This window comes from Phocoena sinus, chromosome 15 (genome assembly GCF_008692025.1).
Source record: "Phocoena sinus isolate mPhoSin1 chromosome 15, mPhoSin1.pri, whole genome shotgun sequence".
Classification (NCBI taxonomy): Eukaryota; Metazoa; Chordata; class Mammalia; order Artiodactyla; family Phocoenidae; genus Phocoena; species Phocoena sinus.
Window position 1 is genome coordinate 52,186,059 of NC_045777.1, and position 25,274 is coordinate 52,211,332.

At 50.3% G+C, this 25,274-nt stretch overlaps 1 protein-coding gene and 6 non-coding genes across 7 annotated transcripts; 4 read left to right on the forward strand and 3 right to left on the reverse strand.

Moving 5' to 3' along the window:
• Positions 1 to 998: 998 nt before the first annotated feature.
• Positions 999 to 2,297, reverse strand: LOC116740610 (mediator of RNA polymerase II transcription subunit 10-like). Its single transcript, XM_032606366.1, has one exon. The coding sequence runs from the start codon at positions 2,295 to 2,297 to the stop codon at positions 1,890 to 1,892; it is 408 nt and encodes a 135-aa protein (XP_032462257.1). The 3' UTR covers positions 999 to 1,889.
• A 366-nt stretch (positions 2,298 to 2,663) lies between these two features.
• On the forward strand, positions 2,664 to 2,736 carry TRNAR-CCU. The gene has a single exon. It is a non-coding gene; the product is annotated as a tRNA-Arg (tRNA).
• Positions 2,737 to 9,867: 7,131 nt separating this feature from the next.
• On the reverse strand, positions 9,868 to 9,940 carry TRNAK-CUU. Its single transcript has one exon. It is a non-coding gene; the product is annotated as a tRNA-Lys (tRNA).
• A 3,678-nt stretch (positions 9,941 to 13,618) lies between these two features.
• Positions 13,619 to 13,690, forward strand: TRNAP-AGG. The gene has a single exon. It is a non-coding gene; the product is annotated as a tRNA-Pro (tRNA).
• Positions 13,691 to 18,401: 4,711 nt separating this feature from the next.
• On the reverse strand, positions 18,402 to 18,473 carry TRNAP-AGG. The gene has a single exon. It is a non-coding gene; the product is annotated as a tRNA-Pro (tRNA).
• Positions 18,474 to 20,666: 2,193 nt separating this feature from the next.
• TRNAK-CUU lies at positions 20,667 to 20,739 on the forward strand. Its single transcript has one exon. It is a non-coding gene; the product is annotated as a tRNA-Lys (tRNA).
• Positions 20,740 to 21,891: 1,152 nt separating this feature from the next.
• On the forward strand, positions 21,892 to 21,963 carry TRNAP-CGG. Its single transcript has one exon. It is a non-coding gene; the product is annotated as a tRNA-Pro (tRNA).
• Positions 21,964 to 25,274: the final 3,311 nt, after the last annotated feature.

Consider the following 25,274-nt stretch of genomic DNA (forward strand, 5'->3'; position numbering starts at 1 on the left):
CGGCCGTGAGTGCCGGGAGCCCACACGGGACTGGCTGCATGAATATAGTTCAGACGACGAGAACTGCGACAGATGAGGGGTTGAATTTTTGCACGGGTAGGTCACCCCCAAGGGGTCAGTGGACAGGGGCATTTAAAAATATAATAGATTATTGTGATGAAGAAGTTTTGGAAATAGATAGTAATGATGCTTGCACAATATTGTAAATGTAACTGATGCCAGTAAATTGTACAGTTAAAAATGGTTAAAATGGCAAATTTAACCTTAAGCGTATATTTTACCACAATAAAAAATGTGAAAAGAAATTAATAGATTATTTCGATTTCTTGCAGTGAGAGTATACCCTTAAATGATTAGTGTGAATGTTTTTTTAAAAATTTAAATGTAAAGAATATGCCCAGGATTCAGTCATCATTTTACCTGGATAAAACGACTCTACCTGCGGAACCGAGTTCTTACCAAGGGATTCTGGCTAAGCGGAATGACCAAAGTGATGGGACCTCCTCCCACCAGGGAAAACGCTGGGGGAATGGCAGCTGAGCGTGTACCCCTACAGTGGGCGCAGGTGACCTTGGGGTCATGAGGAGTGTCACCATCTCCTTTATCGTTTTTGTGATGTCTCAGTGGTTTACTAAGGGCTTATAAATAAAAAGAGAAACTTCATTAAGATAAACATTTTTATTATTTTCCCTACTTTTATTGAGATATAATTGACATACAGCACTGTATAAGTTTAAGATGTACAGCATAATGATTTGACTTACATACATCATGAAATGCTTATCACAGGTTTAGTGACCATTCATCAACCTGTGATGAGAACTCATAGGATTTTCTGTCTTAACTCTTAGGATTAACTCTTATAACGTACAGCAATGTTAATTCTCTTTATCACGTTGAATACTACACCTCTAGTACTTACTTATAACTGGAAGTTTGTACCTTTTGACTACCTTCATCTAATTCCCCCCACGCCACCCTCCACCCCGCCTCTGGTAGCCACAGTAAGACAAATACTTTAGAGATGGCAAAGAATACCCATCTTCTGGTGGGAAAGTAAACGCTGGGTCCTCTGATACTAGTTTCACTCTCTACCAACTGAGCTGGCCGGGCAGATACAGAGCCATTACGGAGCATCCTTAGGACAAAGACCTAAGGCCATTGGGCTCTGCTAAAAACTGCACAGACTTGGAACCAGGAAACACTTTTGGTGTAAGGGGCAACGTAGGGAGGAGGATGAAGATAGCGACCGACACTTTTCCCAAGCTCCCGGCTGTTGCCTCTCTCCCTTCCGCTCCCACATTTTGCATAACGAACTCCTTTTTTTTTTTTAAGTACTTAAAGACTTTATTTTATTAGACTAACTGAAATCTATGGAAACACAGTTCCATTGAACACATTCTTTATGCACTATACTTAAAAATATAAAATACAAAACGAATTTAAAGTACTTATATTAAACCAAGTTTTCCTTTTGTTTTTTTGTTTAGCTTTCTTTGACACCATAAAAGAAAGAAAAAAAAACCAGAAAGTATATTAAAAGAAAACTATTAGGTATAATTTTTTTAAACTTTTACTTTACCTATCATATTTAATATTTCCAAGACTATTTGGCCATGGAGAATCATACACATAGCACTCAAAGTTGTGTGATCACCAGTCCCCTGAGAGCTAGAGGACCAAACAGAGCGCGTTAGGGAGAGGGGGCAGCTGGTGGCACAGCCCCGCATGCCCTCCAGGCCCTGCTGTCCCCAGAGGCCAACGACGAGGACAAGGTGGCGGGAGGATGGGCCCAGGAAACAGCATTGGTGCCGCTCAGTCAAGGCTGCCTGAAGGTCATGGCCACTCGTGCAGGGCTAGGAGGATCTTCAGACAGACGGAGGAGGGAGTTAGGAAGGAGGATGGTCTTCCCCCCGGATGCTCCAGTACTTAGCCATGTCCTCAGGAAATACTTTAGAAAGTTCTTGAATCAACAGGCTTTTAAATTTCTTCATTGTGTCAATCTTGCCTTTAACTTGTTCATTTTTAGCCAGAGCCCTCTCCAGGCACTCTTTGGTATAGAGTTGGGGATTTCGACCTTGATCTATGTATTCAAAAACTTCTAAAGGGACAGTAATATCATGAAGTTGCTGTCTGCACTTATCGATATCCTGAAAGCCAGTAACAATAAAATTCAGCTTCTGGTTGAGCCCGGCCTGGCTGCTGGGCTGGAAGTCGCTGACGATGATGCCGAGCTGCCGGATGTTCTCCACGAACTTCTCCAGGCGCTCCTCCAGGTGGTCGAACTTCTCGGCCATGGCCCGGCCGTCCGCACCGCCGCGGGCGCGTTCCTGCCCCCTCGAACGCCTTCTTGATGTTAATTATCCCAGGACTCGGATTCTCCTAAAAAGATGGGGAAAGGGCTCCTCCGGGACTTGACCCGCAGACTTCCTACATCCTAAGCGAGGATCGTACCTCAGCTCCATCCGCGCGTGTGCGATCTCTCCCGAGCCCCAGGATGCTCGGGAACCGGCGGGATCTAAGAGGATGCACCCGCCGAATATGGACGTCAAGGGGACCAAGGACCCGCCGAGCTGGAGCCGGGAGGCTGTGCGTAATGTGCAGGAACCGCGGGGAGGTGACAGAAAGACTGGTTTAGGACTGTTGTAAAACGTTCCTCATCAGCCCCGGTGGCCTAATGGATAAGGCATTGGCCTCCTAAGCCAGGGATTGTGGGTTCGAGTCCCACCCGGGGTACGGGAAGTAGCATTTTAAACTTTCTGCCAGAGGAAAAATGAAATGAAGCTAGCTGTCTACTTACCCTAGTGGGAAATTAAGGGGCCCTGGGGTTTAGCTAGATGCCACCCTATAGCGAAGTTGGACAAGGTTTACTTATCTGATAAAGATGTGTGCGTTTTCAGATTTTGCCCATAATAAAGTTTTCTCTCTTTTTAATCCATGCCCTCATCCTCAAGGTAAACATCTCCCAAACTGCAGGACATGGTGGAGTAAAATCAGAAGCCTCCTTTACCACATGCCCAAAGAGGAGGTGGCCGCTGAGGCTTTGTCATATATACACATAGTTCTCTTATTTTTAAAAACCATGGATGGGACTCTTCTGTTCCTCCAGCTCTGGCCTTACTTCTGCTTTCCCGAGCACCTGAGGTCCCATCATCCCTACTCAAACCAGGGACCTCATCTCAATGCAGCATCTCCCACCATCACATGTGGCCTGCAGAGAACAGCGACCACAGAGCTATCCAAGGCTGCTGGTGCTTCCCTCACCAACGTTTCTCAATGCCTTGTTGAAGGGAATGTCCCTGGGGCCCTCTCAGTGGGGTGGTGGGTGTGCTTTTCATGTATGATAGACCCGTTCCAGCATTTCTGTCTCACAGAGTCTTTGGATTCCTTTCTCTACATGATGCCAGGAACATTCTTGAATCTTAATCTCCTTAAATATAGGCCACCATTGAGTTCCATGCTTAGCCAACCAACTAAGAAAACTGGCAGAGCCACATTCAGCTGCACAAGATAACACATTAGATACAGGCTTGCTGGGAAGTGCACCCAGAGAAATAATGTCACCAGTTGCAAAAATCCCATCCTCCTTATTCTAACATCCTTGGGTCCATTCCCACACACATTCCCTAGTTCTCTGCTGGCATAAATGAACAAAATTTGCAATTCTTTTGGCATATGAATGATTTCCTCCCAGGCCAGCCTTTGTCCTTCTCCTACAGCATGCTGATCTGATCGTAGTTATAGGGCAACCAGTGTTAGGGGGTAACAAGGCTGGCTGGTGTGGGCTTTGAGGAGAACCGTCATCCCCTGTCTCACCTGCCATGCTCCAGGTGAGATTATTATAGGATATTCAAACACAGGAAGGCTACTCTTCTCAGATATCAGAGGACAGGCTGCTTTCACTGGCAAGGGAGACTCCAAATGACTCAGGGGTTCAAGATTCTCAACTAGGTCTGAGCCTACCTAGATGTCCCCAGGCTTCGGCTCCACTCCTTCATAATCAATGCTGTTTCTTCCACATGGAAAATCTCCCAAGTCTATGAACTCAACTTACATTGTCATTCCACAACATACTTCATTCGATTATGTGTTTGATTTTCAGCAATGTTAGCCCTGCAGCTATATGATTATTTTATGGCTGCCAGAAAACGTCCCTGGATCTCTGAACATGACTTAGGCTGAAAATTTAAAGGCCTGATCTTGTCATTTTCTTTCTTTAAGCAAACGGATGCACCCAAGAGAATCCTTTCCATGCCACAGTCCTTGTAGTCACCTTTACTGCCATAAGAGTCAAGTGCAGCAGCCAAGTGGTCTCCCAGGGCACTTGCTTCAGTCGGCACTTCATCATAATCAACCAGGTGACAGGCGGCTTGATAACGATGCCCTTGCATGCCACGAGTCACCAGTATCCCATTTCCCATTGGCAAGGAGCTCAAGCCCAAATTCATTACCAAACCAGGGTCCACGCAGCAGTCAAAAAACCCATCCGTTGGCGGGTGGGGGTAATGGGGAGAGGTTGGTACAAGGATACAAGCTTTTAATTATAAGACGAATAAGTTGTGGGGATCTAATGTACAGTATGGTGATTATAGTTAATAATACCGTATTGTTAACTTCAAACTGCTAAGAGTAGATCTTAAGTATTCTCAACACACACACGCACACACAGAAGGTAACTTTGTGAAGTGATGGATGTGTTAATTAGCTTGATTGTGGTAATCATTTCACGAGGTATAGATATATCAAATCCTCACGTTATACACCTTCAATATATATCATTTTTATTTGTCAATTATACCTCAATAAAGCTGGGGGAGGGTAAGAAAACCTATTTGTTACTGTAAGACTAATGAAAACTGGTAACTATGTAAAAAGCATCGTTAAGGAGGCAGTTGAGAAGGCAGAAGGGAACCGTGAGAAAGCAGCTACCACCCATGGGGCTGGAGGACCACGGGAAGAGGTTGGGATTATTAAAAGTTAGAAGCTTGGAGAGAAATTGTGGAGCTTAAAAACCAATCTCTGGGGCTTCCCTGGTGGCTCAGTGGTTGAGAGTCCGCCTGCCGTTGCAGGGGACACAGGTTCGTGCCCCGGTCCGGGAAGATCCCACATGCCGCGGAGCGGCTGGGCCCGTGAGCCATGGCCGCTGAGCCTGCGCGTCCGGAGCCCGTGCTCTGCAACAGGAGAGGCCACAACGGTGAGAGGCCCGCGTAACGCAAAAATAAAAACAAAAACAAAAAAACACCAATCTCTGGAAAAGAGGAGCAGCTCAGCTGAGCTCAGAGGAGGGTCCCCTGGGACTGGCGTCCCCAGACGCCTGAGGGGGGGGGGGGTGGCCTCTGTCAGCTTGCGCAGGTGTCTCTCATGAGCCATGATGAGGGTGGTTCTGTGAGTGCTGGGAAAACAAGCTGGATTCAGCTGCCATTTCTGGAAATAACTACTATTGCAGGAATAAAAAAGTGAGGCTGGGTGGGGTGGGTGGCAGTAGGAACGGCAAGCAAACAGGAAGTAGAGTCCCTTCTTCCTCCGCCAGCCTTTCAGCCTCTCGAGTGCCTCCTATCGGCAAAATATGACACAGATCCTGTGGCAAAGCGCAGTACAGTCCGTCCCCCACATACGAACCTTCAAGTTGCGTACTTTCAAAGATGCGAATGTGTGTTCGCATGTCTAATCACGTAAGTTAGTTCACGTGTCTGGCGTATATTGTCACATGCGTGCATCCTATACAAGTGGTTATGCTTTTGTGTACTTTACTGTACAGTACTGTATAGAGGACAGCAGTACAGTGTCTTTATCTCAAGCCCAGGATGTCCGGAAGCAAGCATAAAAACAGCAGTAGTAGCTGGTACTACTGTACTTTTCAAGGTACTGTACCGTAAGATTAAAAATGTTTTCTTTTTGTGTTTTTTATATATTATTTGTGCGAAAAGTATTATAAACCTATTACAGTACAGTACTACATAGCCGATTGTATTAGTTGGGTACCTAGGCTAACTTTGTTGGACTTAGGAACAAATTGGACTTATGAACGTGCTCTTGGAATGAAACTCGTTCGTATGTAGAGGACTTACTCTGTCACTAAGTGGGGTCTACAGGGTGAGTTTGAAGCTGAGGGATAAAAGTTTAAATACTGGCCCACGGGTCTATCCTGCTTCCCCTGCTTCCTTACAGATGCCTCCTCAGAGTGTTCCCTTCATGAACTGATTACACAAAAATCCCTGGAAACTTGTCCTAAAATAGTTGGAAACAGACTCTAAGAATGAGAATGTTACGAACCAAACTTGGGTCTGCTCAGCTTTGTGCAATAAAGCCAATCTACTGACACCGGGTGGTGGTGAAGGAAAGTGCAGCGTTTATTGCAGGCATCGCGCAAGGAGCCCAGTAAACGAGCGTTCGAAAGGCCCGAACTCCCCAGATGGCTTTCAGGGAAAGGTTTTTAAAGACAAGGTGAGGGATGGGGGTTGTGGGGGTGTGTGATCAGCTCATGGACATTCTTCTGATTGGTTAGTGGTGAGGTAATTGGGAGGCAACACCATCAACCTTCTGGTTCCAACCGGTCTGGGGTCTACATACGTGCTTTTGGGCAATCTACAGTTAACTTCTACCACCTGGTGAGGGTTTCGGGCTCTGCAAAACAGCTCAGAATATTATCAGCCCTTGAGGAGGAGCTAAAGGTGATTGACTTTGTTTAATGGCTAAACCACTGTCTTGCTTGACTGTTTTCCTTTCTTTCTGCATTTTCTCACTTCTCTGATTAAATTTATTCTTTGGAACTTGGGGAAGACCTAGGAGGCTAATGTTTTCTACAGATGAGGGCAGGCGGAGGACATGGGGGGATCTGTCCCTGGAAGGCCCCATAGGGTCCTGCTCGGTTACAAGATTCCAAGGTTGAATCACCTTCTGGCTGCCTGGCACCAAGGAGAACATCACTGGTGGTAGGTAGACTTCTGAGAGACCCGGGTATGCTGGAGCCATGCAATTATTAAGCCTTTTGTCCCCGTTGAACTGGGATGGCTGTATGGGAGGGAGCTCACCCCATGTCTCTGGCATTTTGGAGATATAGTGGAAATGTGATCATTGTAAGCATTGTGGAATTAATGTGTTGACGCATTGAAACAAAAATGTTTCAATGTCTTTAATGCATTGAAACCCGAGAATGACAGCCTCCTGTGGACTAATCACCAATTCAAAGCAGTGTGAACATCAGAGGCTGCTCTGGCAGCATTGAAAGCAACCTACATCTTCTACAGCTGAAGGGCCGATAAAGCTGAAGGCCAGGCTCAGAAGCAGGCCTTGAGGCAGACTTGAATTCTCAGTCTCAGCAAATTTCCTGGACCAATGTCAGGGTGCTGATAGGGAAGAAATGGGACCCTCAAACTTGCAATGGGGATATCTGAGTAGCTGCATTGAGAACCTTGAACGCTCGGGGCCATCAAACTTGGAATGGATATATCTGGGTAGCTGCATTGAGAGCCTTGAACTCTCAGGGCCTGCTGTGGGGGCCCAGGCCTCCACCCCCTTGCCTGGAAACTAGGAGGAACCTCAAATGAAGCAGGTATTTTACAAAACATTTGGTCACTTCAGACCTGCTCCAACTTCCCCTCCAGGCCACCATACCAAATACTAGGGTCACATCCCAGCATGACTCAACTGGGAAAGTACTGGGACTGCTTCTGTAGGATCTGGATGACGTGTCAGCGGTGACCTGGAGAGTCTGCCCGGAGTGGATCCTGACGGTCCTGGATCTGGGTGAGGAGAATAAAAAGCTGGAAAAAGGAGAGATTATCATATGGGACACTCTTTCATGACACAGAACTTAACGCCTGGCGTGGTCCCTCAAACTGGTTGTGATACTCAGCTGGCATGGCTCTTGGAAGGATGGAAAAAGCAATGGCCTACATTAAATGAAGTAGAATTGCCAGAAATGCCATGTCAAACTGTGAAAGAAGGAATCAGAAGGGACAGAGATACTGGCTCGCCAGCATGGCTCTATGGCATGCTGCAGTGGAACAGACTATGGATCTTGGCAGTGACTGCAGGAAATGCTATTCACGGAGGCAATAAGACTTGCATGGTTGAGGAGACGCACCAGCATCTCTGAGAAGCTTGGGAGGTACTGTTTTCTGGTCTGGTGCCTACTGGGACACATCCAAAGTAGAAGGTAAGCTTTTGTACCTTGTCTCTCCTATTATTAGGAAGGAAGCTCAGCACTTTTAAAAAAATTGAAGTATAGTTGATTTACAATGTTGTGTTAGTTTCTGCTGTACAGCAAAGCAATTCAGTTATACATATATACATTCTTTTAAAAATTCTTTTCCATTATGGTTTATCACAGACTATTGAATATAGTTCCCTGTGCTACACAGTAGGACCTTGTTGTTTATCCAGTCTATATATAATAGTTTGCATTGGCTAACCTCTAACTCCCAATCGATCCCTTCCCTACCCTCCTCCCCCTTGGCAACCACAAGTCTGGAAGGAAGCCCAGCACTTTGACAGGACCCTGTGATGGGTAATTTTGTGTGTGAATTTGGCCAGGTTATGGTGCGCAGATGTTTGGTCAAACACCAGTCTAGATGTTGCTGTGAAGGTATTTTTTAGATGTGACTAACATTTAAATCAGTAGAGTTGAGTAAATCAAATTATCTTCCCATAATGTGGGTGGGCTTCTCCCAATCATTTGAAGGTCTTAAGAGAGAAGACTAAGATTACCCCCAAGAGGATAGAATTTTGCCTTGGACTGCCTTCTGACTCCAGTCTGCAACATGGACTCTTGATGGAATTCCCACCCCGCACATTTCACTTTGGGATCCCCACAATCATGTGAGCCAATTTTTACAATCAATCACAATCTCTCCCTCACTTTCCCCTTCCTCTCGCTCTCTTTCTCTCTCTCTCTCTTTGAGTTCTCCAGAAAAATAGACTACAACAGAACTCTGATGAATATAGTCTCTCTCTCTTTTGGACGAGTAGGGTGCCCCAATCCAGGCACCAAGAGGGACACAACCTGGCAGGCTCCTCCCCACTGCCAAGCCCTCTCCTGCCCCCCATTGACCCCCACCTTGGAAACCTGGATACCCAGATGACCCAACATCACGAGAGCCTCAGGGCCGGCGTTGCTAACCCTTCTGGTTCCCCTACCCCACCCCAAGAAAGGAACTCACATTTCCCTCACTGCTGCCTCTCGAGGAGAGGGACACCCAACCTCTACTTGGAGTAGCCCACGATTTCCAACTTTCTTTCTACTTTAGAAAGGGGAGAGGGGCTGGGACAGGAATAACGGCCAGATGAGGGGCTCCCTTCCCTGCTGCATCTCTGTCTCAGGAGGGAGGAAAACTGAAGCAAATGCACGTGGGGACACACAGGGTTGGGGGAGGCGAGGGTCCTGGGTGGGGAACACCCCCGGATGGAGCATCACGTAGGTCCCTGCTTAGGGCCAGAGTTAGCTGAAAATCCATTTCCAAGTCTCCTGTTGTAGCTCTCGTTCCGCGTGTAGAACTGAGACTGAATGGGTTCAAGTCCTACTTTGGGCGATAATTCTTGGCCTGATAAGCACTTGCCCCGATCGCGGGAATTTCAAGAAAGTTCTTAGAAAAGGAACCTCTCAGAGGGGCTCCTGACCCACTCTGAGTGCTGTATCTGGAACTGTGGAGTAAGTTTCAACTTTTAAATTCCAAAACGTATATAATAAAATATTAATGAGACAAAAGCAAGTTGCTCCGGTGAGATTCGAGGTTGGTGGCCACATGCCGGCCTCCCTGGACCAGCAACAGATCCTCCTTTGGAAGAGGGTTAGTTTATATGGATCTGGCCACTTCTGTAATATCATCTCTGCTTATCTGTGAAGCCAAGCCCTGAGGGCAAAAGTCATGTCTAACGTGGGGCTCGAACCCACAACCCTGAGATTAAGAGTCTCATGCTGTACCGATTGAGCTAGCCAGGCAAGTTTAGAAAAGGATACTCCTCACAAACTAGTTGTATTTCTTCAGAACTTTACTGTCCTAAAAATGGTAGGGACAAACCCTGGATCCTGTGCACACTGCATCTCGGGCACTGGAGTGCTGAATTCTCGGGTCCTTTCAGCAGAGGACGAGAGCCCCAACAAGTTCCTGTCTGCTGTCCGGCCGTGGGTCTGTGTAGTCCCAGCAGCTCCAGGGAGCTGGAAAGTCGGGGGCAAGGGCACGTGGTTGGGTATCACTAGAGACTAGTAAGGATCACAGTGTGATCCTCGCTTAGGTTGTGGGAGGTGTCGGGTTCCAATGAGGGACGATTTCTCATCATCAAACTCTCAGCCCTCTTTTCGACGAGTAGCCTGAAGCAAATCAGGAAGGCTCCACGGCCTCGCCTCGGGGACAAGCCAGGGAGGCCTTCCTTTCCAGGTGGATGCTGGACTCCTTGCTAGCCGGGCAGCGCCGTTCAGGAAGAAGCGCGCACCAACCCCAGTTCTGACCCCTACATCAGGGTTCCAGAACTGTGAGGGTTTTCTGGGGCCGAGCTCAGGCCAAGAGGGACCCCGAGATGCTCGAGGCTCACCCGGACTGGCCGGTTGGGAGGTGGCAGAGTCTCATTCTCGAGGTCTTGGATTTGTGTCCCATATTGGGTGAAATTTCTGGCCTGGGAGACTTTCACACTCACCCGGGCCACAGGGACTCCCTCCTCTTCCTGGTCGCCCGTCCCCTCCTCTAGCTGTTGGAGACTGGGTGGCCCTCGTGGCCTGGGGGAGTCTGGCTCTGCGGCTCTAGGGCCCTAGTGTGCGGGAGTACCCTCTCCGTGAGGTTCCGGCAGCCCTGCAACTCTTCTTCTTCTTCTGGAATCGAAACCGAAACCTCCTCCGGCGCAAGTTCCTGCGGGGCCCGGCCGCCAGAGCTCTGCCCAGGATCGGAGGGCGGAGCCGCGGTCTCAGGCTTCCAAAGACAGACGTCAGGAGTTATTCAGACGCCGGCTGGTTGGTCTAGGGGTATGATTCTCGTTTTGGCGTGCCAGAAGTCGCGGGTTCAAATTCTGGTTGAGCCCCACTTCCTTTTTTTCAGACATCCCCAGTTTTCGGGCTGAAGACTCCGGAGCTCTACGGAGTCCTAAGCGAGAGGATCTTGGTCCCCGCCTTCGCGATCCGATCGGGCTGCGCCCAGTTCCGTGCTGCCAAGTGGCCATCGCTCTGCTTGGGGCGGGCGTTTCCAGGCCGGAGGCTTCGTCCTCGGGGCTCCGGGACTGGCCTGGAGGCCTGGCGGTGGGGGAAGGAGCCCGAACGGGGCGGGGGCAAACACTTCTGTCTCCACTCGCTGGAGACCAGGTCTGTGTGCCAGACGGTCCCTGGACCTGGAGAACGATGTAACTTGGTCTGGGCATGTATTTTTGCTTTGGGTCATAAATTCAAATTCCGGACAAGCCCACGTTTCAACGTCTTTTTCCTACTTGAGGGGCTGCCAAAGGGCCTTCCACGACCAAGGGAAGGAAGGAAACCGCATCGGAGACTGAGCATGGGGACCGCGAAGGACCTGGGGTCTCCACAGGTGTCCAGAGGGCGGTGCTCTAGACACGGGGTCTCTTCTCCAAGTTGGAAGAACGGCAATGTTTACATAGGTTTTATTATTATTCTCTGAGGCCAACAGATCCAGCCATTGAGAAGATGGCTTGTTACAGTTTCCAAGAGGAGGGGGCGCGCCTCCACGTTGGGGGAGGGGGGCACAGGGGAAGCACCAGAGTCAGTCAGGAGGTGGAAGGAATGAGAAGAAAATGTGGGCAAAAGAGGCTTTATTGTGGTTTCACGAAAGGTGAAACAGGTGAGGCAGGGAAAACAGGTTTAAATGGGTTAGTTTGAATAATTTCACTGGGCTCTAGGGCATAGGTGCTGTCCCTAGTTTTCTGTTTCCCAGCCTTGAGGTGATTCTGGCAGATGGGTTGTGGCCCAGAGTGTAAGAGTCTGATAAAACAGGTGGTTGTGGACTCTGGATTGGTTGGTTTGTATCTGAAATGCCTGCTGGCAGAGGAATTGTTTACTGTCTCCTAGAATTGGTCAACCTTGGGAGGGGCATTCCCTCCAGAGTCAGCAAGGCTCTAGACATCAAAGAATCAGAATACAGAAAAGAAAAGACATGTGTGACACAGGCAGGGACTGAGGCTTTGGTTGAAATTTCAGGTCCCCCAATCTGGGAAGAGCTTCCTGATCCCAGGCCCAGGGGATTATGGCACAGAGCCCCTGCCAGGTGAGCTGCCGAAGAGCCAGATCTTCCCAGAACATGCAGAGGGGGCAGGGGGCTGGTGGGCCTCTTCTCTGACCTAAACGCTTGGGTTTCTCCAGTTAAGCCCAGGGTCGTGCATGCTGGGTGCCCCTTTCATGCCTCCTGACTCTCAAGTCCCCGAGCAAGTGGGTTTCCTGCACAGAACCCCAGGCCCCACTTGGATGTCCAGGGAGGCCTCTCCCACCCCTGAGGCCTGGTGGGGGTCAACCGGGGTAACCAGGCTCCCTGGCCAGCACTTTCTTCTCCTATAGCCGGAGCCTTTTAAGACTTCCCTTTTCTTGAGGGGAAAGCACTACTGCCTCCACCAGCAGGTTATTTCCTCTGCAAAGTCCTCTTCTGTGTCAGTGGTGTCCCTCCCTCAGGCCTGCCTTAACCCCCTTTGGCTCGCGGCGTCTGCTCCCCTCTACCCATGCCCTCAGTCTAGGGCCTGCCTTCAGTTGGGCATTTGTCCAGTGAACAGGAATTGCGAACTGCAGAGGAAGGTCCCTGTGGAGAAGTTCTTACCCTCACTTTGGCTTCAAATCCCCGAGGAGCCCAGTTTGCTTTTTCTGGTCATTTTATGGCAGAAACGGAATCCCTGGTAGAGCTGGTGTGGGGTCAGGGCCTGTGAGGATGGATCATGTGGCAGACCCAGGGGGTGGCGGACCCAGATCCCAGTTGGACTTGAGTGGCCAGATCGGGCCTGGTCACTGAAGTCTGGTGTCTGGGTGTGCTCAGCGGACATGGAGGGGCCGTGACCCAGGTCACAGCAGTGGCAACGGCAGCGCGGGGCGGGGAGTGTCCTCTGAGGGCTCCCTGAGTTTCCTCAACTTCCTCCTTCATCCTTTTGCTCCCTACCTAAACCCCCTCGCCGGGGCATCTTCCCAGCTGCTGTCTGCACTGGGACGTGAGTCTGGGGCTCCGGGAGGCAGTTCTCTGATCTGGACGGGGTGTGAGACTCGGGACCCCGCGGCGGGTCTTTCCAGTGAGTGGCATGGGGGTGGGGGTGGCGGTCCCGGGGGCGTCCGGGGAGCCCGCTACGCCAGGGGCGGGGGGCCAAACCCAGCTCTCAGCTTCACTCCGCTGCCCAGCCCTTAGCCCGGTGACGGAAGAGGGACCTGGGGACGTTCTCCTGAGCTGATCGTCTCAGTTTTCCACAGGCGGAGAGGAGAGCAGAGGAGCGGAACCCTCCAAAGCCCGCATCGGGACTTGCTGACTTGGGAGTCTCAGAGTGTGGCAATGCTGAGCCTTCCCATCCCCCTCCTGTCCATGGAATCAAATCCTTCCCTGACATTCGTGGGGAAAAGGGAAACGATCCATGGATGAGAAAACTGAGACAGCCCAGACCAGTGAGGACAGAGCCACGTTGAACTCAAGAGGAGAACAAATGACCCTCAGGAAGTGGCTCGTTGGTCTAGTGGTATGATTCTCGCTTAGGGTGTGAGAGGTCCCGGGTTCAAATCCCGGACGAGCCCCTCTTTTAAAGAGTAGTTGGGGGCTTCCCTGGGGGCATAGTGGTTGAGAGCCTGCCTGCCAATGCAGGGGACACGGGTTCGTGCCCCGGTGCGGGAAGATCCCACATGCCGCGGAGCGGCTAGGCCCGTGAGACATGGCTGCTGAGCCTGCGCATCTGGAGCCTGTGCTCCGCAACGGTGAGAGGCCCACATACCGCAAAAAAAAAGAGTAGTTGGGATGTGGGACACACCGCTGTCGCATTCACCAGATATGGACATGTCCACCCTGGTTTTCACCCTCGTCCTTCCTCACAGTGGTCTGGGCTCCTCTGCCCTGTAGGGTCACTCCTGTTTGAGAGACGATTGTGACTTGGAATCCAGTACACCCCTCACTCCCAAAGAAATATCCTAGTATAAGTTGAGCTTTTTAAACCACGCTGTCTTGCAGATGCACAGATAATAGTAGCAGCTCGCTCCGTCGACTAAATAAACCAAAGGAGGAACTGGTGGGTGGCTTTTGTCTGGTAGCCAGGTTCAAATCTTTGATGGACCCATTTCTAAGGTTCCTTTGGTTAAAGAAGTTGAGGAATCAAGTGGGTTCGCGGACCCACTGTAAGGAGGAGACTCCAGGCCTGTGAGAGCTTGGGCGGGGTGACTCATTGAGAACTGACAGGCTGCAGATGTGGCAGCGTCTGGACCCGGTTCGTCGGACTAGCCTTTGGTGCATTTTGTACCTAAACCGAATGCCAGGAATTGCTTAGAGGTTCTGTCAAAAGAACGCCCAACGTGGGGCTCAAACCAAGGACCCTGAGATTAAGGGTCTCACGCTTTACCGACGAAGCTAGCCGAGCACCCATGCTTGGTAGACTGCGGCCACGTTTGGAAAGTTGACTGGCTGTGGATAACCCAAAATGACTGGGCTGGGTAGGCCCCGGGGTCAGCGGGGACGTGGAGCACCATCCGGCGACCTGCGTGTTGAGAATGCCCGGAATTCGCCGTGTCCCCAGCCGGAGAGCAGCTGGGGGGAGGGGAGGGGTAAGGCTCCACTCTGACCGACGGACGGAAGGACAGACAGCGGCTCTGCCGCCCCCGGGAGCCCTGAGGCACGGATAGAACTCAGGGCGGGCCAGCCCGAGATGATCCCGCGATGCGCGGACACGCGGCCCGAAATGGGGCAATGATAAGGGACCCACCACTATATATACGCAAACAAGCCCGTGAACCCAAAATAATTGTTAGACTTAACTGGATTCCACTTGTTTGCATAACTCCATCTATACTTCCTTTGAATTATCTAAAAGAAATTTATTTTATTTAAAAACTTATTTTGCCCCAACATTTCTTGGTCCATCCGTTGGACGATCTTGAGTTGCTGGAACCAGCGACCTGGTGGTGGATTGCTGGAGGGGAATGGAGACCCCGTGGAGCCTGCCACGACACCTACCCTGCTCACGCCCTCTGCTTTAGGATCCAGTCTCCTGGGATTCAGGGTCAGAAATGAGACGTCACTGGAGGGAGCAAGCGGATCCTTGCATGCCAGGAGTGAGACCCGGGAAGGTCGGGGCTGGGGCAACCCCGCCCCAGCCCCCTCCCGGCTTGGCTCTCCAGAACAGAAAGGAACTTCAGATACATGATGGACTGGGAGTGGGACCTAGGGGTTGTCTGCTCCTTCCCTACCCCAAATTCTGGAGACAGGGCACCTCGGAGAATCTGCTGAGGACTCAATGAGATTTCAGATTCCACCAACCTCGACGTGCGGACCTGGCTTGAATCCTGAATCTAACCAGCCAAATGCGGAGTGGAGGTTAGGAGGCAGCGGGAACCTGCATGCGTACTGAGCACGAGAGAACACTGCAGCATCACCGTTAATGTTGTTGGATGTGCACGTGGCATTGCGAGTATTTTAGAACAAAGGACTTTATTTGTAGAGATAGTTGGTGAAAAAAAAGGCAAAAAGCTTTTACAGGTGAAGCAATGCTATATGTGCTTTAAAATACGTCAGAAAAAAAGTAGAGGGAGATAGATTTCAAAAATACACGGGAATGGGCCGTGTCTCGCGCGCGCCGCCGTCATGGGAGCGGGCGGCGGGAGCGCGGAGCGGCCGGCGGTCCCTGCTCCTAAGGCGCGGGGCTGCGGCCTCGGGGCCTGCCCGCCGCCTACTCCCCGACGGTGGGGACCTTGAGGCCGCGCCCCCAGGCGCCGGGAAGAGCTCAGTCAGGTTGGCCGCTGTCTTACGGGCGGTTCCAGATGAGACCGCGTCCGCCGCCTTCCCGTCGGGGGGTCCCGCCCTCTTGGCCTCGTAGCCCCGCAGGCCTGTCCCCAAGTACCGTCACGGTGGGGTCAGACCTCAACCTAGGGGTTTGGGGCGGACACCAGCGTTCGGCCCGTAACAAGATGGGAGCCGCATTTCCCAGAAATTCCTCTGGAAGTTCGAGTTTGCCGAGGAGAAATCCGGAGGCAGCCAGAAGTGTGGCCTTGAATTTCAGGGCTGCTCTCCAGGGAGCCTTCATGAAGCACCTGCTTCCCTGCTGCAGACGAGAGACAGGCGAGGGTTCTCCAGGGCTGGGGATGGCAGTGGACCCCCGCGAGCTCCAGACCATCCACCTCGGTGCTTGGGCTGAGGTCGTGGCAACAGTTTCCCTGACTTTCCTCCCCCACCCCATTCGGTGCAAGCCCCTGATTTCCCGTGACGCCAGACACCTAAGGTCGCTTTACGTTTTCCTGATGGACCGTTGCTTGATTTGGTTGTGGGTTCTGGAAGGGCGGTAGATTCTATTTTTCCCAGTTATTGGCTTTCTTCCTTGATGTTGAACTTGGCCATGTGGCTTCAAAGGCATCTGTAAAGTAATCAGAGCTGACTTTCAGGAAGAAACTTTAAAAGCTGTTGTGAGGGTCACCCCTCCCCTTTTTGCCCACAGTGTGAGAACAGCATGTGCACAATTAGGGCTACTTTTTCACCCTGGACCCTGGAATGAACACACAGCCACAGCCAAGCTACAGCCACTGCAGCTGATAGGTAGCACCAGCATGAAATAAACAGTTGTGATACTGAGAAAAACAACAACAACATGGGAGTGGAGGAGGCTGTGGTGTTTGGGGGCAGGGGGTTATGTAATTCTGCTCGATTTTGTTGTTTTTTGAGAACTCTAACAATAAGGATTATTTTGAAAACTTTATTCTTTCATCAAAGAATGGAGAGGTGTGAGTACACCCTCTCCTAAAGTTTATTTTTTAAAAAACCCACTGGAAATTTTCAGCTACTATTTCTTCTAAAACTATTTAGCCCCATTTTTCTCCTCTCTTGGGTCTTCAGTGACTCCAATATTATATATTTTGTTAAAGCCCTACAGATCCTTGAGGCTCTGTTATTTGGTTTATTTTATTTTTTAAGTTTATTTTCTCAGTTCTTCAGATTGGGCAACTTCTATTGTTCTGTCTTCAAGTTTACTGATTCTTCTGTTTTGTTCATTCTGCTGTTGCCCATCAATTAAGCTTTTTATTTTGGTTATTGTATTTTTCAGTTCTAAGTTTTCCATTTGGCTATTCTTTATATATTCCATTTATTTGAGACTCTCACTTTTTAAATTTGTTTCAAGTAGCTTGTAATTGCTACTTGAAGTATTTTTACCACAGCTGCTTCACCCACCTTTACCCTCCTTGGCAGATGGTTCCAACATTTGAGTCGGTGTCTCTTGTCATTTCTCCTCCAAGTTGAAATTGTCCTGGTTCTTAGTTTGACCAGTGATTTTCAATTGCATCTTGGACATTTTCGGTATTACGTTATGAGACTCTAGATCTCATTTAAATCTTCTGGTTTGCAGCCTTCTCTGACTAGATGCCCCTCTGGTAGGGAAAGAGGGGGCTGCCCTGTTGCTGTCTGGTGCGGGCAATTCACACAGGGTGGGACCTCCTCACTGCTGGGCTGGAGTAGGTGTTCGTGGTCTCCACTAGGTCTCGGCTGATGCCCCCTGTCTGGGGGGAGGAGGGGCGCCTCTTACTGCTCCCCATGTGGACAAAGAGAAGGTTGGGGCAACATGGATGTCCATCATTAGAGGCTGGATTAATGCAGCGCGAGGGTGCTGTTACTAGGTTCTGGGCCACCGGCTGAGGTGGCTCTGAAGTTTCTGTTCAGATCCCAGGAAGGGAAAGGGGAAGTGAGAAAAAACTGTTAAGGTCCCCTTCGTGAGGTGCACGCTCAGGGCAGTCCTACCCAGCCTCCCAACTCTCCCGTTTCGCCCCGTGGGAGTGGGGGGTGGGGTGTCTCTGGAGGCTCCCCGATCCTCCACTGGTCATTAACAACAGAAGCAGTGCAGCCCGGCGGCCAGAGCCTAGCTCACCCGGAACACAGTTGGGGGCTTTCCCGGACCGGGGCACGGGTGGAAGTTCCCCAATTCCCAGCCCAGCAGCGTCGGCTCGGCGCTCCCTCTGGCGGCCAGAGGGGAAAGCCACCTGGGAGTGTTGAGCCTGAGGGATGGGCGGAGGGCGAGGTGTCCCAAGCTGAAGCTGTGGCCTCCGGCTGTGCGTGGAGATCTCTCTCCTTACCTCCCACTCCCTAAACTAATATGGAGCTCAAATTCAGGACTCAGATTCAGGGCTTCTGGCCCTTCCGATCAGGCTGGCGGGCTGGATGTGGGCGGTGGAGGTCGATGGGCCCTCAGAGCCATATTTTGTTCCCGCAGGAGTCCCTGGGCTGGGTACACTGGGAATTCTTGGGATAAAAAGAAAAGAGAATGGGCTCGTCCGGGATTTGAACCCGGGACCTCTCGCACCCTAAGCGAGAATCATACCCCTAGACCAACGAGCCACAGTAGACCTGAACTTCTGACTGCCTATTCCAGCTTATCTTCACACCATTTCCCTGTGCAGCCTCAGGTCCCCGTTTTCCCTATTCCGAGCGGCCCCCGTATTGAGCTCGGATAAGTTCAGCTCTCAGCCCTCGAGAAGAAGATAGCGCAGTGTCGCCGCCCCTGTGAGCACCAGGTCTCGGAGGCTGACGCTCTGCGGATCCGGGACTGCCTTGTGCCTCTCCTAGTCCTGGGCTCGGCTGGCGTCTCCACACCCAGAAGACTGATGCCTCCACGGCAGGGAAACTTGAGGGTCCTTTCTTCTCTCTACAGCCCAAGGCTCGGGACAGAGCTAGAGTCATGGTGCCTGGATTCCTCCGTCCTGACGAGCCCACGTGCGACGCAGCTGTCGCTCTCCTCCACTGGAAGCGAATTGGGATTCAGAGAAATGTGCGTCTCGTGAGGCTTAGGGACCAGGTGCACCGGTCACCCCAGAGGACCAGTTAGTGTGGCCGGGGCCTTTCCCGGGGCCCTCCCGTAGGAGCCTCCATCCCTGAGCTGGTGGCCTTGTCCACAGCCCCCACCTCTCCCAGCCCCGGAGGATCTGTCTTCTCCAGAGCTCTGCAGAGGGTCCCCAGCCTGCTCTTCCCTGTGCATCCCAGCACCAGCACTAAAATGTTCAGAAGAGCTCATGCCTAGATCCCGATGGGCTTTCTCACACCTGAGATACTACCCTCGCGTGTCCCTCTTGCTCCTGCGACCTCGGTGACCCTCCTCTCCACCGAGCATTCTGGCTCCGTTCTGCATTCATTCCACAAACCCCCTGCGCCGGATCCTTAGCCAGGCCCCGCGCTGAGAACTCTGCAGGGACAAGATTTGTGGGGACCAGCCCCACCCGGAGAGGCTGTGATCTTTGAGCACGGAGAGGCACACACCTGGAAGGGAGGGGTCACGGGCTGGGGCAGGGAGGCTGGTTCAAGTCCTGACCCAGGGGCAGAGTGAGGAGGGGGAGAGGGGGGAAGGGCAGAGTGGGTGGGGTTGACTGGAGTGCATGTTGGAAGAGGGGCTGCTGCAGAGTCGGAGGGTGGAAGGAGGGGAACCACACAGCCTTGTTGTGGGGGGAAGGCCCATGGCCAAATGGGGTCTCGCAGGCCTTTTAAGCCAGAGATTGTGAGCCCCAGCTCCACCCGGAGCAGGGACTGCATGTTGGGTCTTGGAGAAGGTTTCTGTTGCCCGGGTTTGGGGCAAATGGAGCTCCAGCTTTGGACATTGGCATAACTTAGCTCCTCCTACAGATCCCCGAGACTGGGATGAGGGTGTTCTGGTTACTTTGCTAAGGCTGGGCTGTCACCCTTGGTACTGTGGGGGGCTGGGAGGGGGTAAGAGGCTCCTCATTCAGTCTAGCTCTTCTGACTTTTCAGTAGCGGCAGCTTTTCTAGAGTCTGAGACTTTGTGGGGAAGTAGTGGGAGGTCAGGAACAGAATCCCACCCAGGATCGGTTTTCCTAGCTGAGCAGGAATGGTAAACGATGTGCCCCTGCCCCAGGGACCTTCTGGACAGATGAACCATTGTGGGTGGGACCCAGGAGAGGTTCGGATTTTTCCATTATATTCCGAAGACATTGGTGGTCCTGGGCAGGCTGTGGCTCCGTGGAGTCACAGAGGCAAGGACTCTACAACGGGGCAAACAGAACTGGCCAACGAGCCCTCCCCTCTGGGACTTCGTGGGCCTCTCTGTGGCCCTGCACATAGATCCGCAGAGGGGTGGGAGGGGGCTGATTCTTTGGGTCATTTTAAAAGAATTGGAGCCATAAATAGGCAGGGGCTCGGTACTGAGTTAGGGTCTGTGTTTATGCAAGCAGAGGGCGTGTCAACCCAGGCTCCCCTGATCCTCGAGAAAGGCTGTTCCTTGCCCCCATCCTCACCCCCCAAGGACCAACCTGAATGACCCCGACCCAGGGCTGTGGCTAATGGCCCCACGCCAAAAATTCCACTTTAACACCAAGTGAAAGATTCCCTGTCTGCTGACAGCTGGCTGAGAATGGGGGGCAGGGTGGGGGCATGGTGCCGGGTTTGGATGTCCAGAGTCCCAGTCAAGGACTGTGTCCAGCCTCTAGAAGGTCGACTCCGGGGGCGGCTGCACCTTTGCCATTTTTTGCAGGACCTGCCTTTGGGACTCTGAGAAGCTGGGCGTCAAAGATTGTTCTTGTCTTCGCCCGGCTAGCTCAGTCGGTAGAGCATGAGACTCTTAATCTTAGGGTTGTGGGTTCAAGCCCCACGCTGAGCCCAGCTTTTGCCAAGCTGGAGTGAGGGAGTTCAGATTCTCTCCTGTAAAGCAAGCATTCACGGAATCCTAGCCAGACCAATCACAAGACCCTTGGACAAATTCCAGGACCTCGACACACCATTGACTGAGCTAGGGTTACAGACCATCGTGGAGCTCCGGAGAAGGCATGGGACCTTTGCTTGGTAAAGGAAGGATAGACAGGGTGAAGTGGGTGAAGACACCTGTGTGGTCTTTTTTTTTTTAATGATTGTTTGACCTCTTGGAGGGGTCTGCTGGCTAGGAAGAGACTGCCAACCCCAGGGTCAGCTAATTCTAGAGAAAGTAAACAGTTTGCAAACCAACCAATTTCAAGTCCACACCCTGACCCAACTCCTTATCTAACTTTCACACACCAGGCCAATATTTCCCCTTCCCCAAATCACCCAGGGCCAGATATTAGTTAGACCCCTAGGGACAGCCCCTACACCCTAAACCCCACTGAATCATTCAAACGAGCCAGCCACTGTTTACCACACTCTGCCTTACTTTTCCCGCGGAAAGGATTTGCCCGAACCGCAGGAGGCTCCCAAGGTGGTCGTCGTCCACCCTGCGGCGCTTTGGGGATCTACAGGGAGAGCCAGAATCCTCTATCATCGGAGCTCTCTTCTCCCCGCCGCAGGCTGGCAGCCCTGGAGCCCCGCGCAAAAAGCGGAACCTTCCCATCCTTCCCCGCTGTTCCTCCTCCCCTAGAGATTCCAGGGCAGGGGCCCCACCGTAGGACCAGGGCCTACTTGATGCCGGTCCCCTGCCTCCTGCCTGCTCCCCAGCCACAATCCACAGCCCCACGGCTGTCAGCCTGAGGCTCGGGTTCCCCTGGAGAGTAAGGTGCTCTCCGGGTCACCCAAGCCTCCCGTCCCCGCCCTTCCCCCACCCCCACATTTCTGCTCTTCACTCCCCTGGGGCAAGAATCTATCCCCTGTTGTGGTCCAGGAATCAATCTCCTCGGCCCTGTCTGGGCTTAGCGGACCCCTCTTTCTGCCCCTGCCGGTCTGGGTTTCCTGGGTCTCCCCGCTGTGATTCCAGTGCTCCTCCCAGTCCACTTCGGGATAAACCCTAGTCGCGGGGCGATGGGAATAGTTGTGAAGGAAGCACTGGAAGATGATACTCTAGGGAGGCTCGTTGGTCTAGGGGTATGATTCTCGCTTCGGGTGCGAGAGGTCCCGGGTTCAAATCCCGGACGAGCTCAAGTTGTGGGTCCCGGTTTTTCACTGTTTTAAAGCTCGGGGATGAGAGACCGAGCCTAGAGACTCATCCGGCCATGCGTATTGCGCTCCGCTCTAGGCCCACCCCTGCTGACCCGGGCCCCCGCGCCCCCGCGTCCCTCCCCTCCTCTCCAGCCCGGGGAACCTAACCGCAGAGGTCCAGGCAGCCCTTGAACTCCCCAGTCCCCAAAAGCAGCTTCGTTGTGTTCTTCGATCAGGGCAGCTCTTCCCCGGCTAGACACTGGTTTCCTCCGGCTGGTCCGACTGAGATTGCTGCTTTAAGTGTAAAAATACGCATTGGCTTTTGAAGGCTTTGTTCAAAAAAAGTAAGAAGTCTGAGTATGTGTTGAAATGATACTTTGGATATATTGGGTTAATTAAAATACATTACACTTAATTTTACCTTTTTACTTATATTTTTTAAATCTGTGGGAATTCCCTGGCAGTCCAGTGGTTAGGACTCCGCGCTCTCAATGCCGGAGCCCCTGGTTCGATCCCTGATATGAGAATTAAGATCCTGCAAGCTGTGTGGTGAGGCCAAAGAAATAAAATTAAATTAAATTTAAAGATTTAAAAAAAGATCTGCTGGTGGTTGGGAGTCCGCCTGTGGATGCAGGGGACACGGGTTCATGCCCCGGTCCGGGAGGATCCCACGTGCCGTGGAGCGGCTGGGCCCGTCGGCCGTGGCCGCTGAGCCTGCGCGTCCGGAGCCTGTGCTCCGCAACGGGGAGAGGCCCGCGTACTGCAAAAAAAAAAAAAAAAAAAGATCTGCTGCTAGATGAGTTTAAATGACAGATGTGGCTCGTTTTTGTGGCCTTCAACAATGGACTGCGCTGGGCTAGAGACATGACTTTTGTTGTTGGGGACAGAGGTCCCAGGTCCAAACGCTGACCGAACCCGTAGTTGTAAAAACATTCCCTTCTGTTTTAGACCCTGTAGCGGGGGGAGGGGGGGTTGCATTCCTCCCAACCCAGGCTCTGGACTCAAGACGTTTAGCCCTGTAGGCCGTAATTTCACCATCTGTTAAAGGGGGACAGTTTTGGTTCAGAACAATTTATTTAAAAGACCGTCCTTTCCCCCACTGCTTTGTAGTGCAAACTTTCACAAATCAAGAATCTGAGTACGTGTGATTCTAATACTGTGCTGCTTTGTTCCATGATCTGTTTACCCTTGTGACCAAAATAACTTCAGTTCATAATAAATCTTGGTATTCAGGAGTGTAAATCTCCGAAATTTGTTTTTCAAATTTGTTTTTGTTATTGTTGGTCATTTGCACTTTCATATAAGTGTTAGAATCAGCTTGTCAATTTATACAAAAATAGTGATTGGGATTTTGATTGGTCTAACATTGATTCTGTAGGTCAGTTGGGGGTGATTTGATGTCACTACAATAATGTCTTTCAACTCATGAACATGATGTATCTCTTCATTTATCAAGGTCTTCTTTAATTGATCATAATAGTGTTTTATATTTTTCTGAAATAGGTCTGGCACATCTTTCATTAGAATTTTTGCTAGGTATTTGATTTTGTGGATGCTATTGTAAATTATATCACTGAATATAATTTTCTATGTTTTGCAGTTACATAAAAATACATTTTTGTATATTAATCTTAGATTCAGTTACATTGTGAAACTCATTTTTTAAAATTATTTTTAATCTGTAGGATTTTCTACCTATTCAGGCATGTCCTTTGTGAATCAAGGCAGTATTGTTTAATTATTTCCAATCCTTACTTATACCTTTTAACTACTTTTCTTGCCTGATTGCACTAAGACCTCTAATAAGATGTTAAATTGAAATGTGATAGGAGGCATTCTTGTTTTGTTCCAGAATTCATAGTGAGAAGCTTTCAAAATTCTTCCATTAAATATGTTTGCCATCTTTTAGTTTAATAGTTATTACTTGTCAGTTATTATTGCTATGTAACACTCTCAAATGTAGTGGCATAAAGCAATATTTTATTATGCTCATTGATTCTGTGGGTCAGGAATTCAACAGGAAAGAGCAGGTATAACTTGTGTCTGTTAAATTTGGGGCCTGGCTGCAAAGACTTGAAGTCTAGAAACATCTGGAGGCTCCTTTAACAACACAGCTGTCATATGAACTGAGATGAATCAAAGACTGAGCTCAGCTGGTGCTATGGAATGGAACATCTGCACATGACCTCTCCATGTGGCTTGGGCTTTCTCACAGCATGGAAGATTCAGGCTAATTGAATTTCTTACCTGGCAACATGGAACCCCATGTATGTGTTCTACTGAACAAGATGGAAGTTGCCTCCCCCTTCATGATTCAACCTTGGAGGTTCTACAGTGTAACTTCTGCCATACATTATTGTATGAAGAAGTCACAGCCCACTGAGGCTCAGGGAGAAGAGACACAGATGCCACTTCTCAGTGGAAAGAGTGTCAAATAATTTTGTGGTCATTAAAAAAAATTTTATTCAGACTCACAGATATAGAGAACAAATTAGTGGTTACCCGTGGGGAGAGGGCAGGGGGGAGGGGTATCACAAGTGCAAGGAGTTAGTAGGTAGAAACTATTATGTACAAAATAAGCCACAAGGCTATATTGTACATCACAGGGAATATAGCCAATTTTTATAGTAACTATGAATGGAGTATAACCTTTAAAAATTTTTTTAAATTTATTTTTGGGTCTTCGTTGCTGCACATAGGCTTTCTCTAGTTGCAGCAAGTGGGGGGCTACTCTTTGTTGTGGTGCGCAGGCTTCTCATTGCGGTGGCTTCTCTTTTTGTGGAGCATGGGCTCTAGGTGTGCTGGCTCAGTAGTTGCAGCTCGTGGGCTCTAGAGCGCAGGCTCAGTAGTTGTGGCCCACGGGCTTAGTTGCTCTGCGGCATTAAAATTGTGAATCACTATATTGTACACCTGTAACTTATATAATATTGTACATCAATTATACTTCAATTTTTTAAAGTTTTGATATATGATAAATTGTATACATTTAAAGTGCACAATTTTATATGTTTTGACATTTGTGTACACCCAAACCGTCACCACAGTCAAGATAATGAACATATTCATCATCCTCAAAAGTTTTCTCATAGCTCCTCGCTCTCTCTCCTACCCCTCAATATCAGTTTGCTGAGAGTTTTTTTAAAATCAGGAATGGAGGTTGGAGTTATCAAATGCCTTTACTGCATGTATTGAGGTGATCATATGGTCGTTTCTTAGTCTATAAGATGTACATTGATTTTTAAATGTAAACATTCTAGATAGATAGTTTAAAAATACATATCAGAACTTTAAAGGTATTGCACTTCTGTGAGA

Excerpts from the sequence above, each read along its gene's own strand:
- LOC116740610 (XM_032606366.1), bottom strand. The coding sequence starts at position 2,297 with ATGGCCGAGAAGTTCGACCACCTGGAGGAGCGCCTGGAGAAGTTCGTG.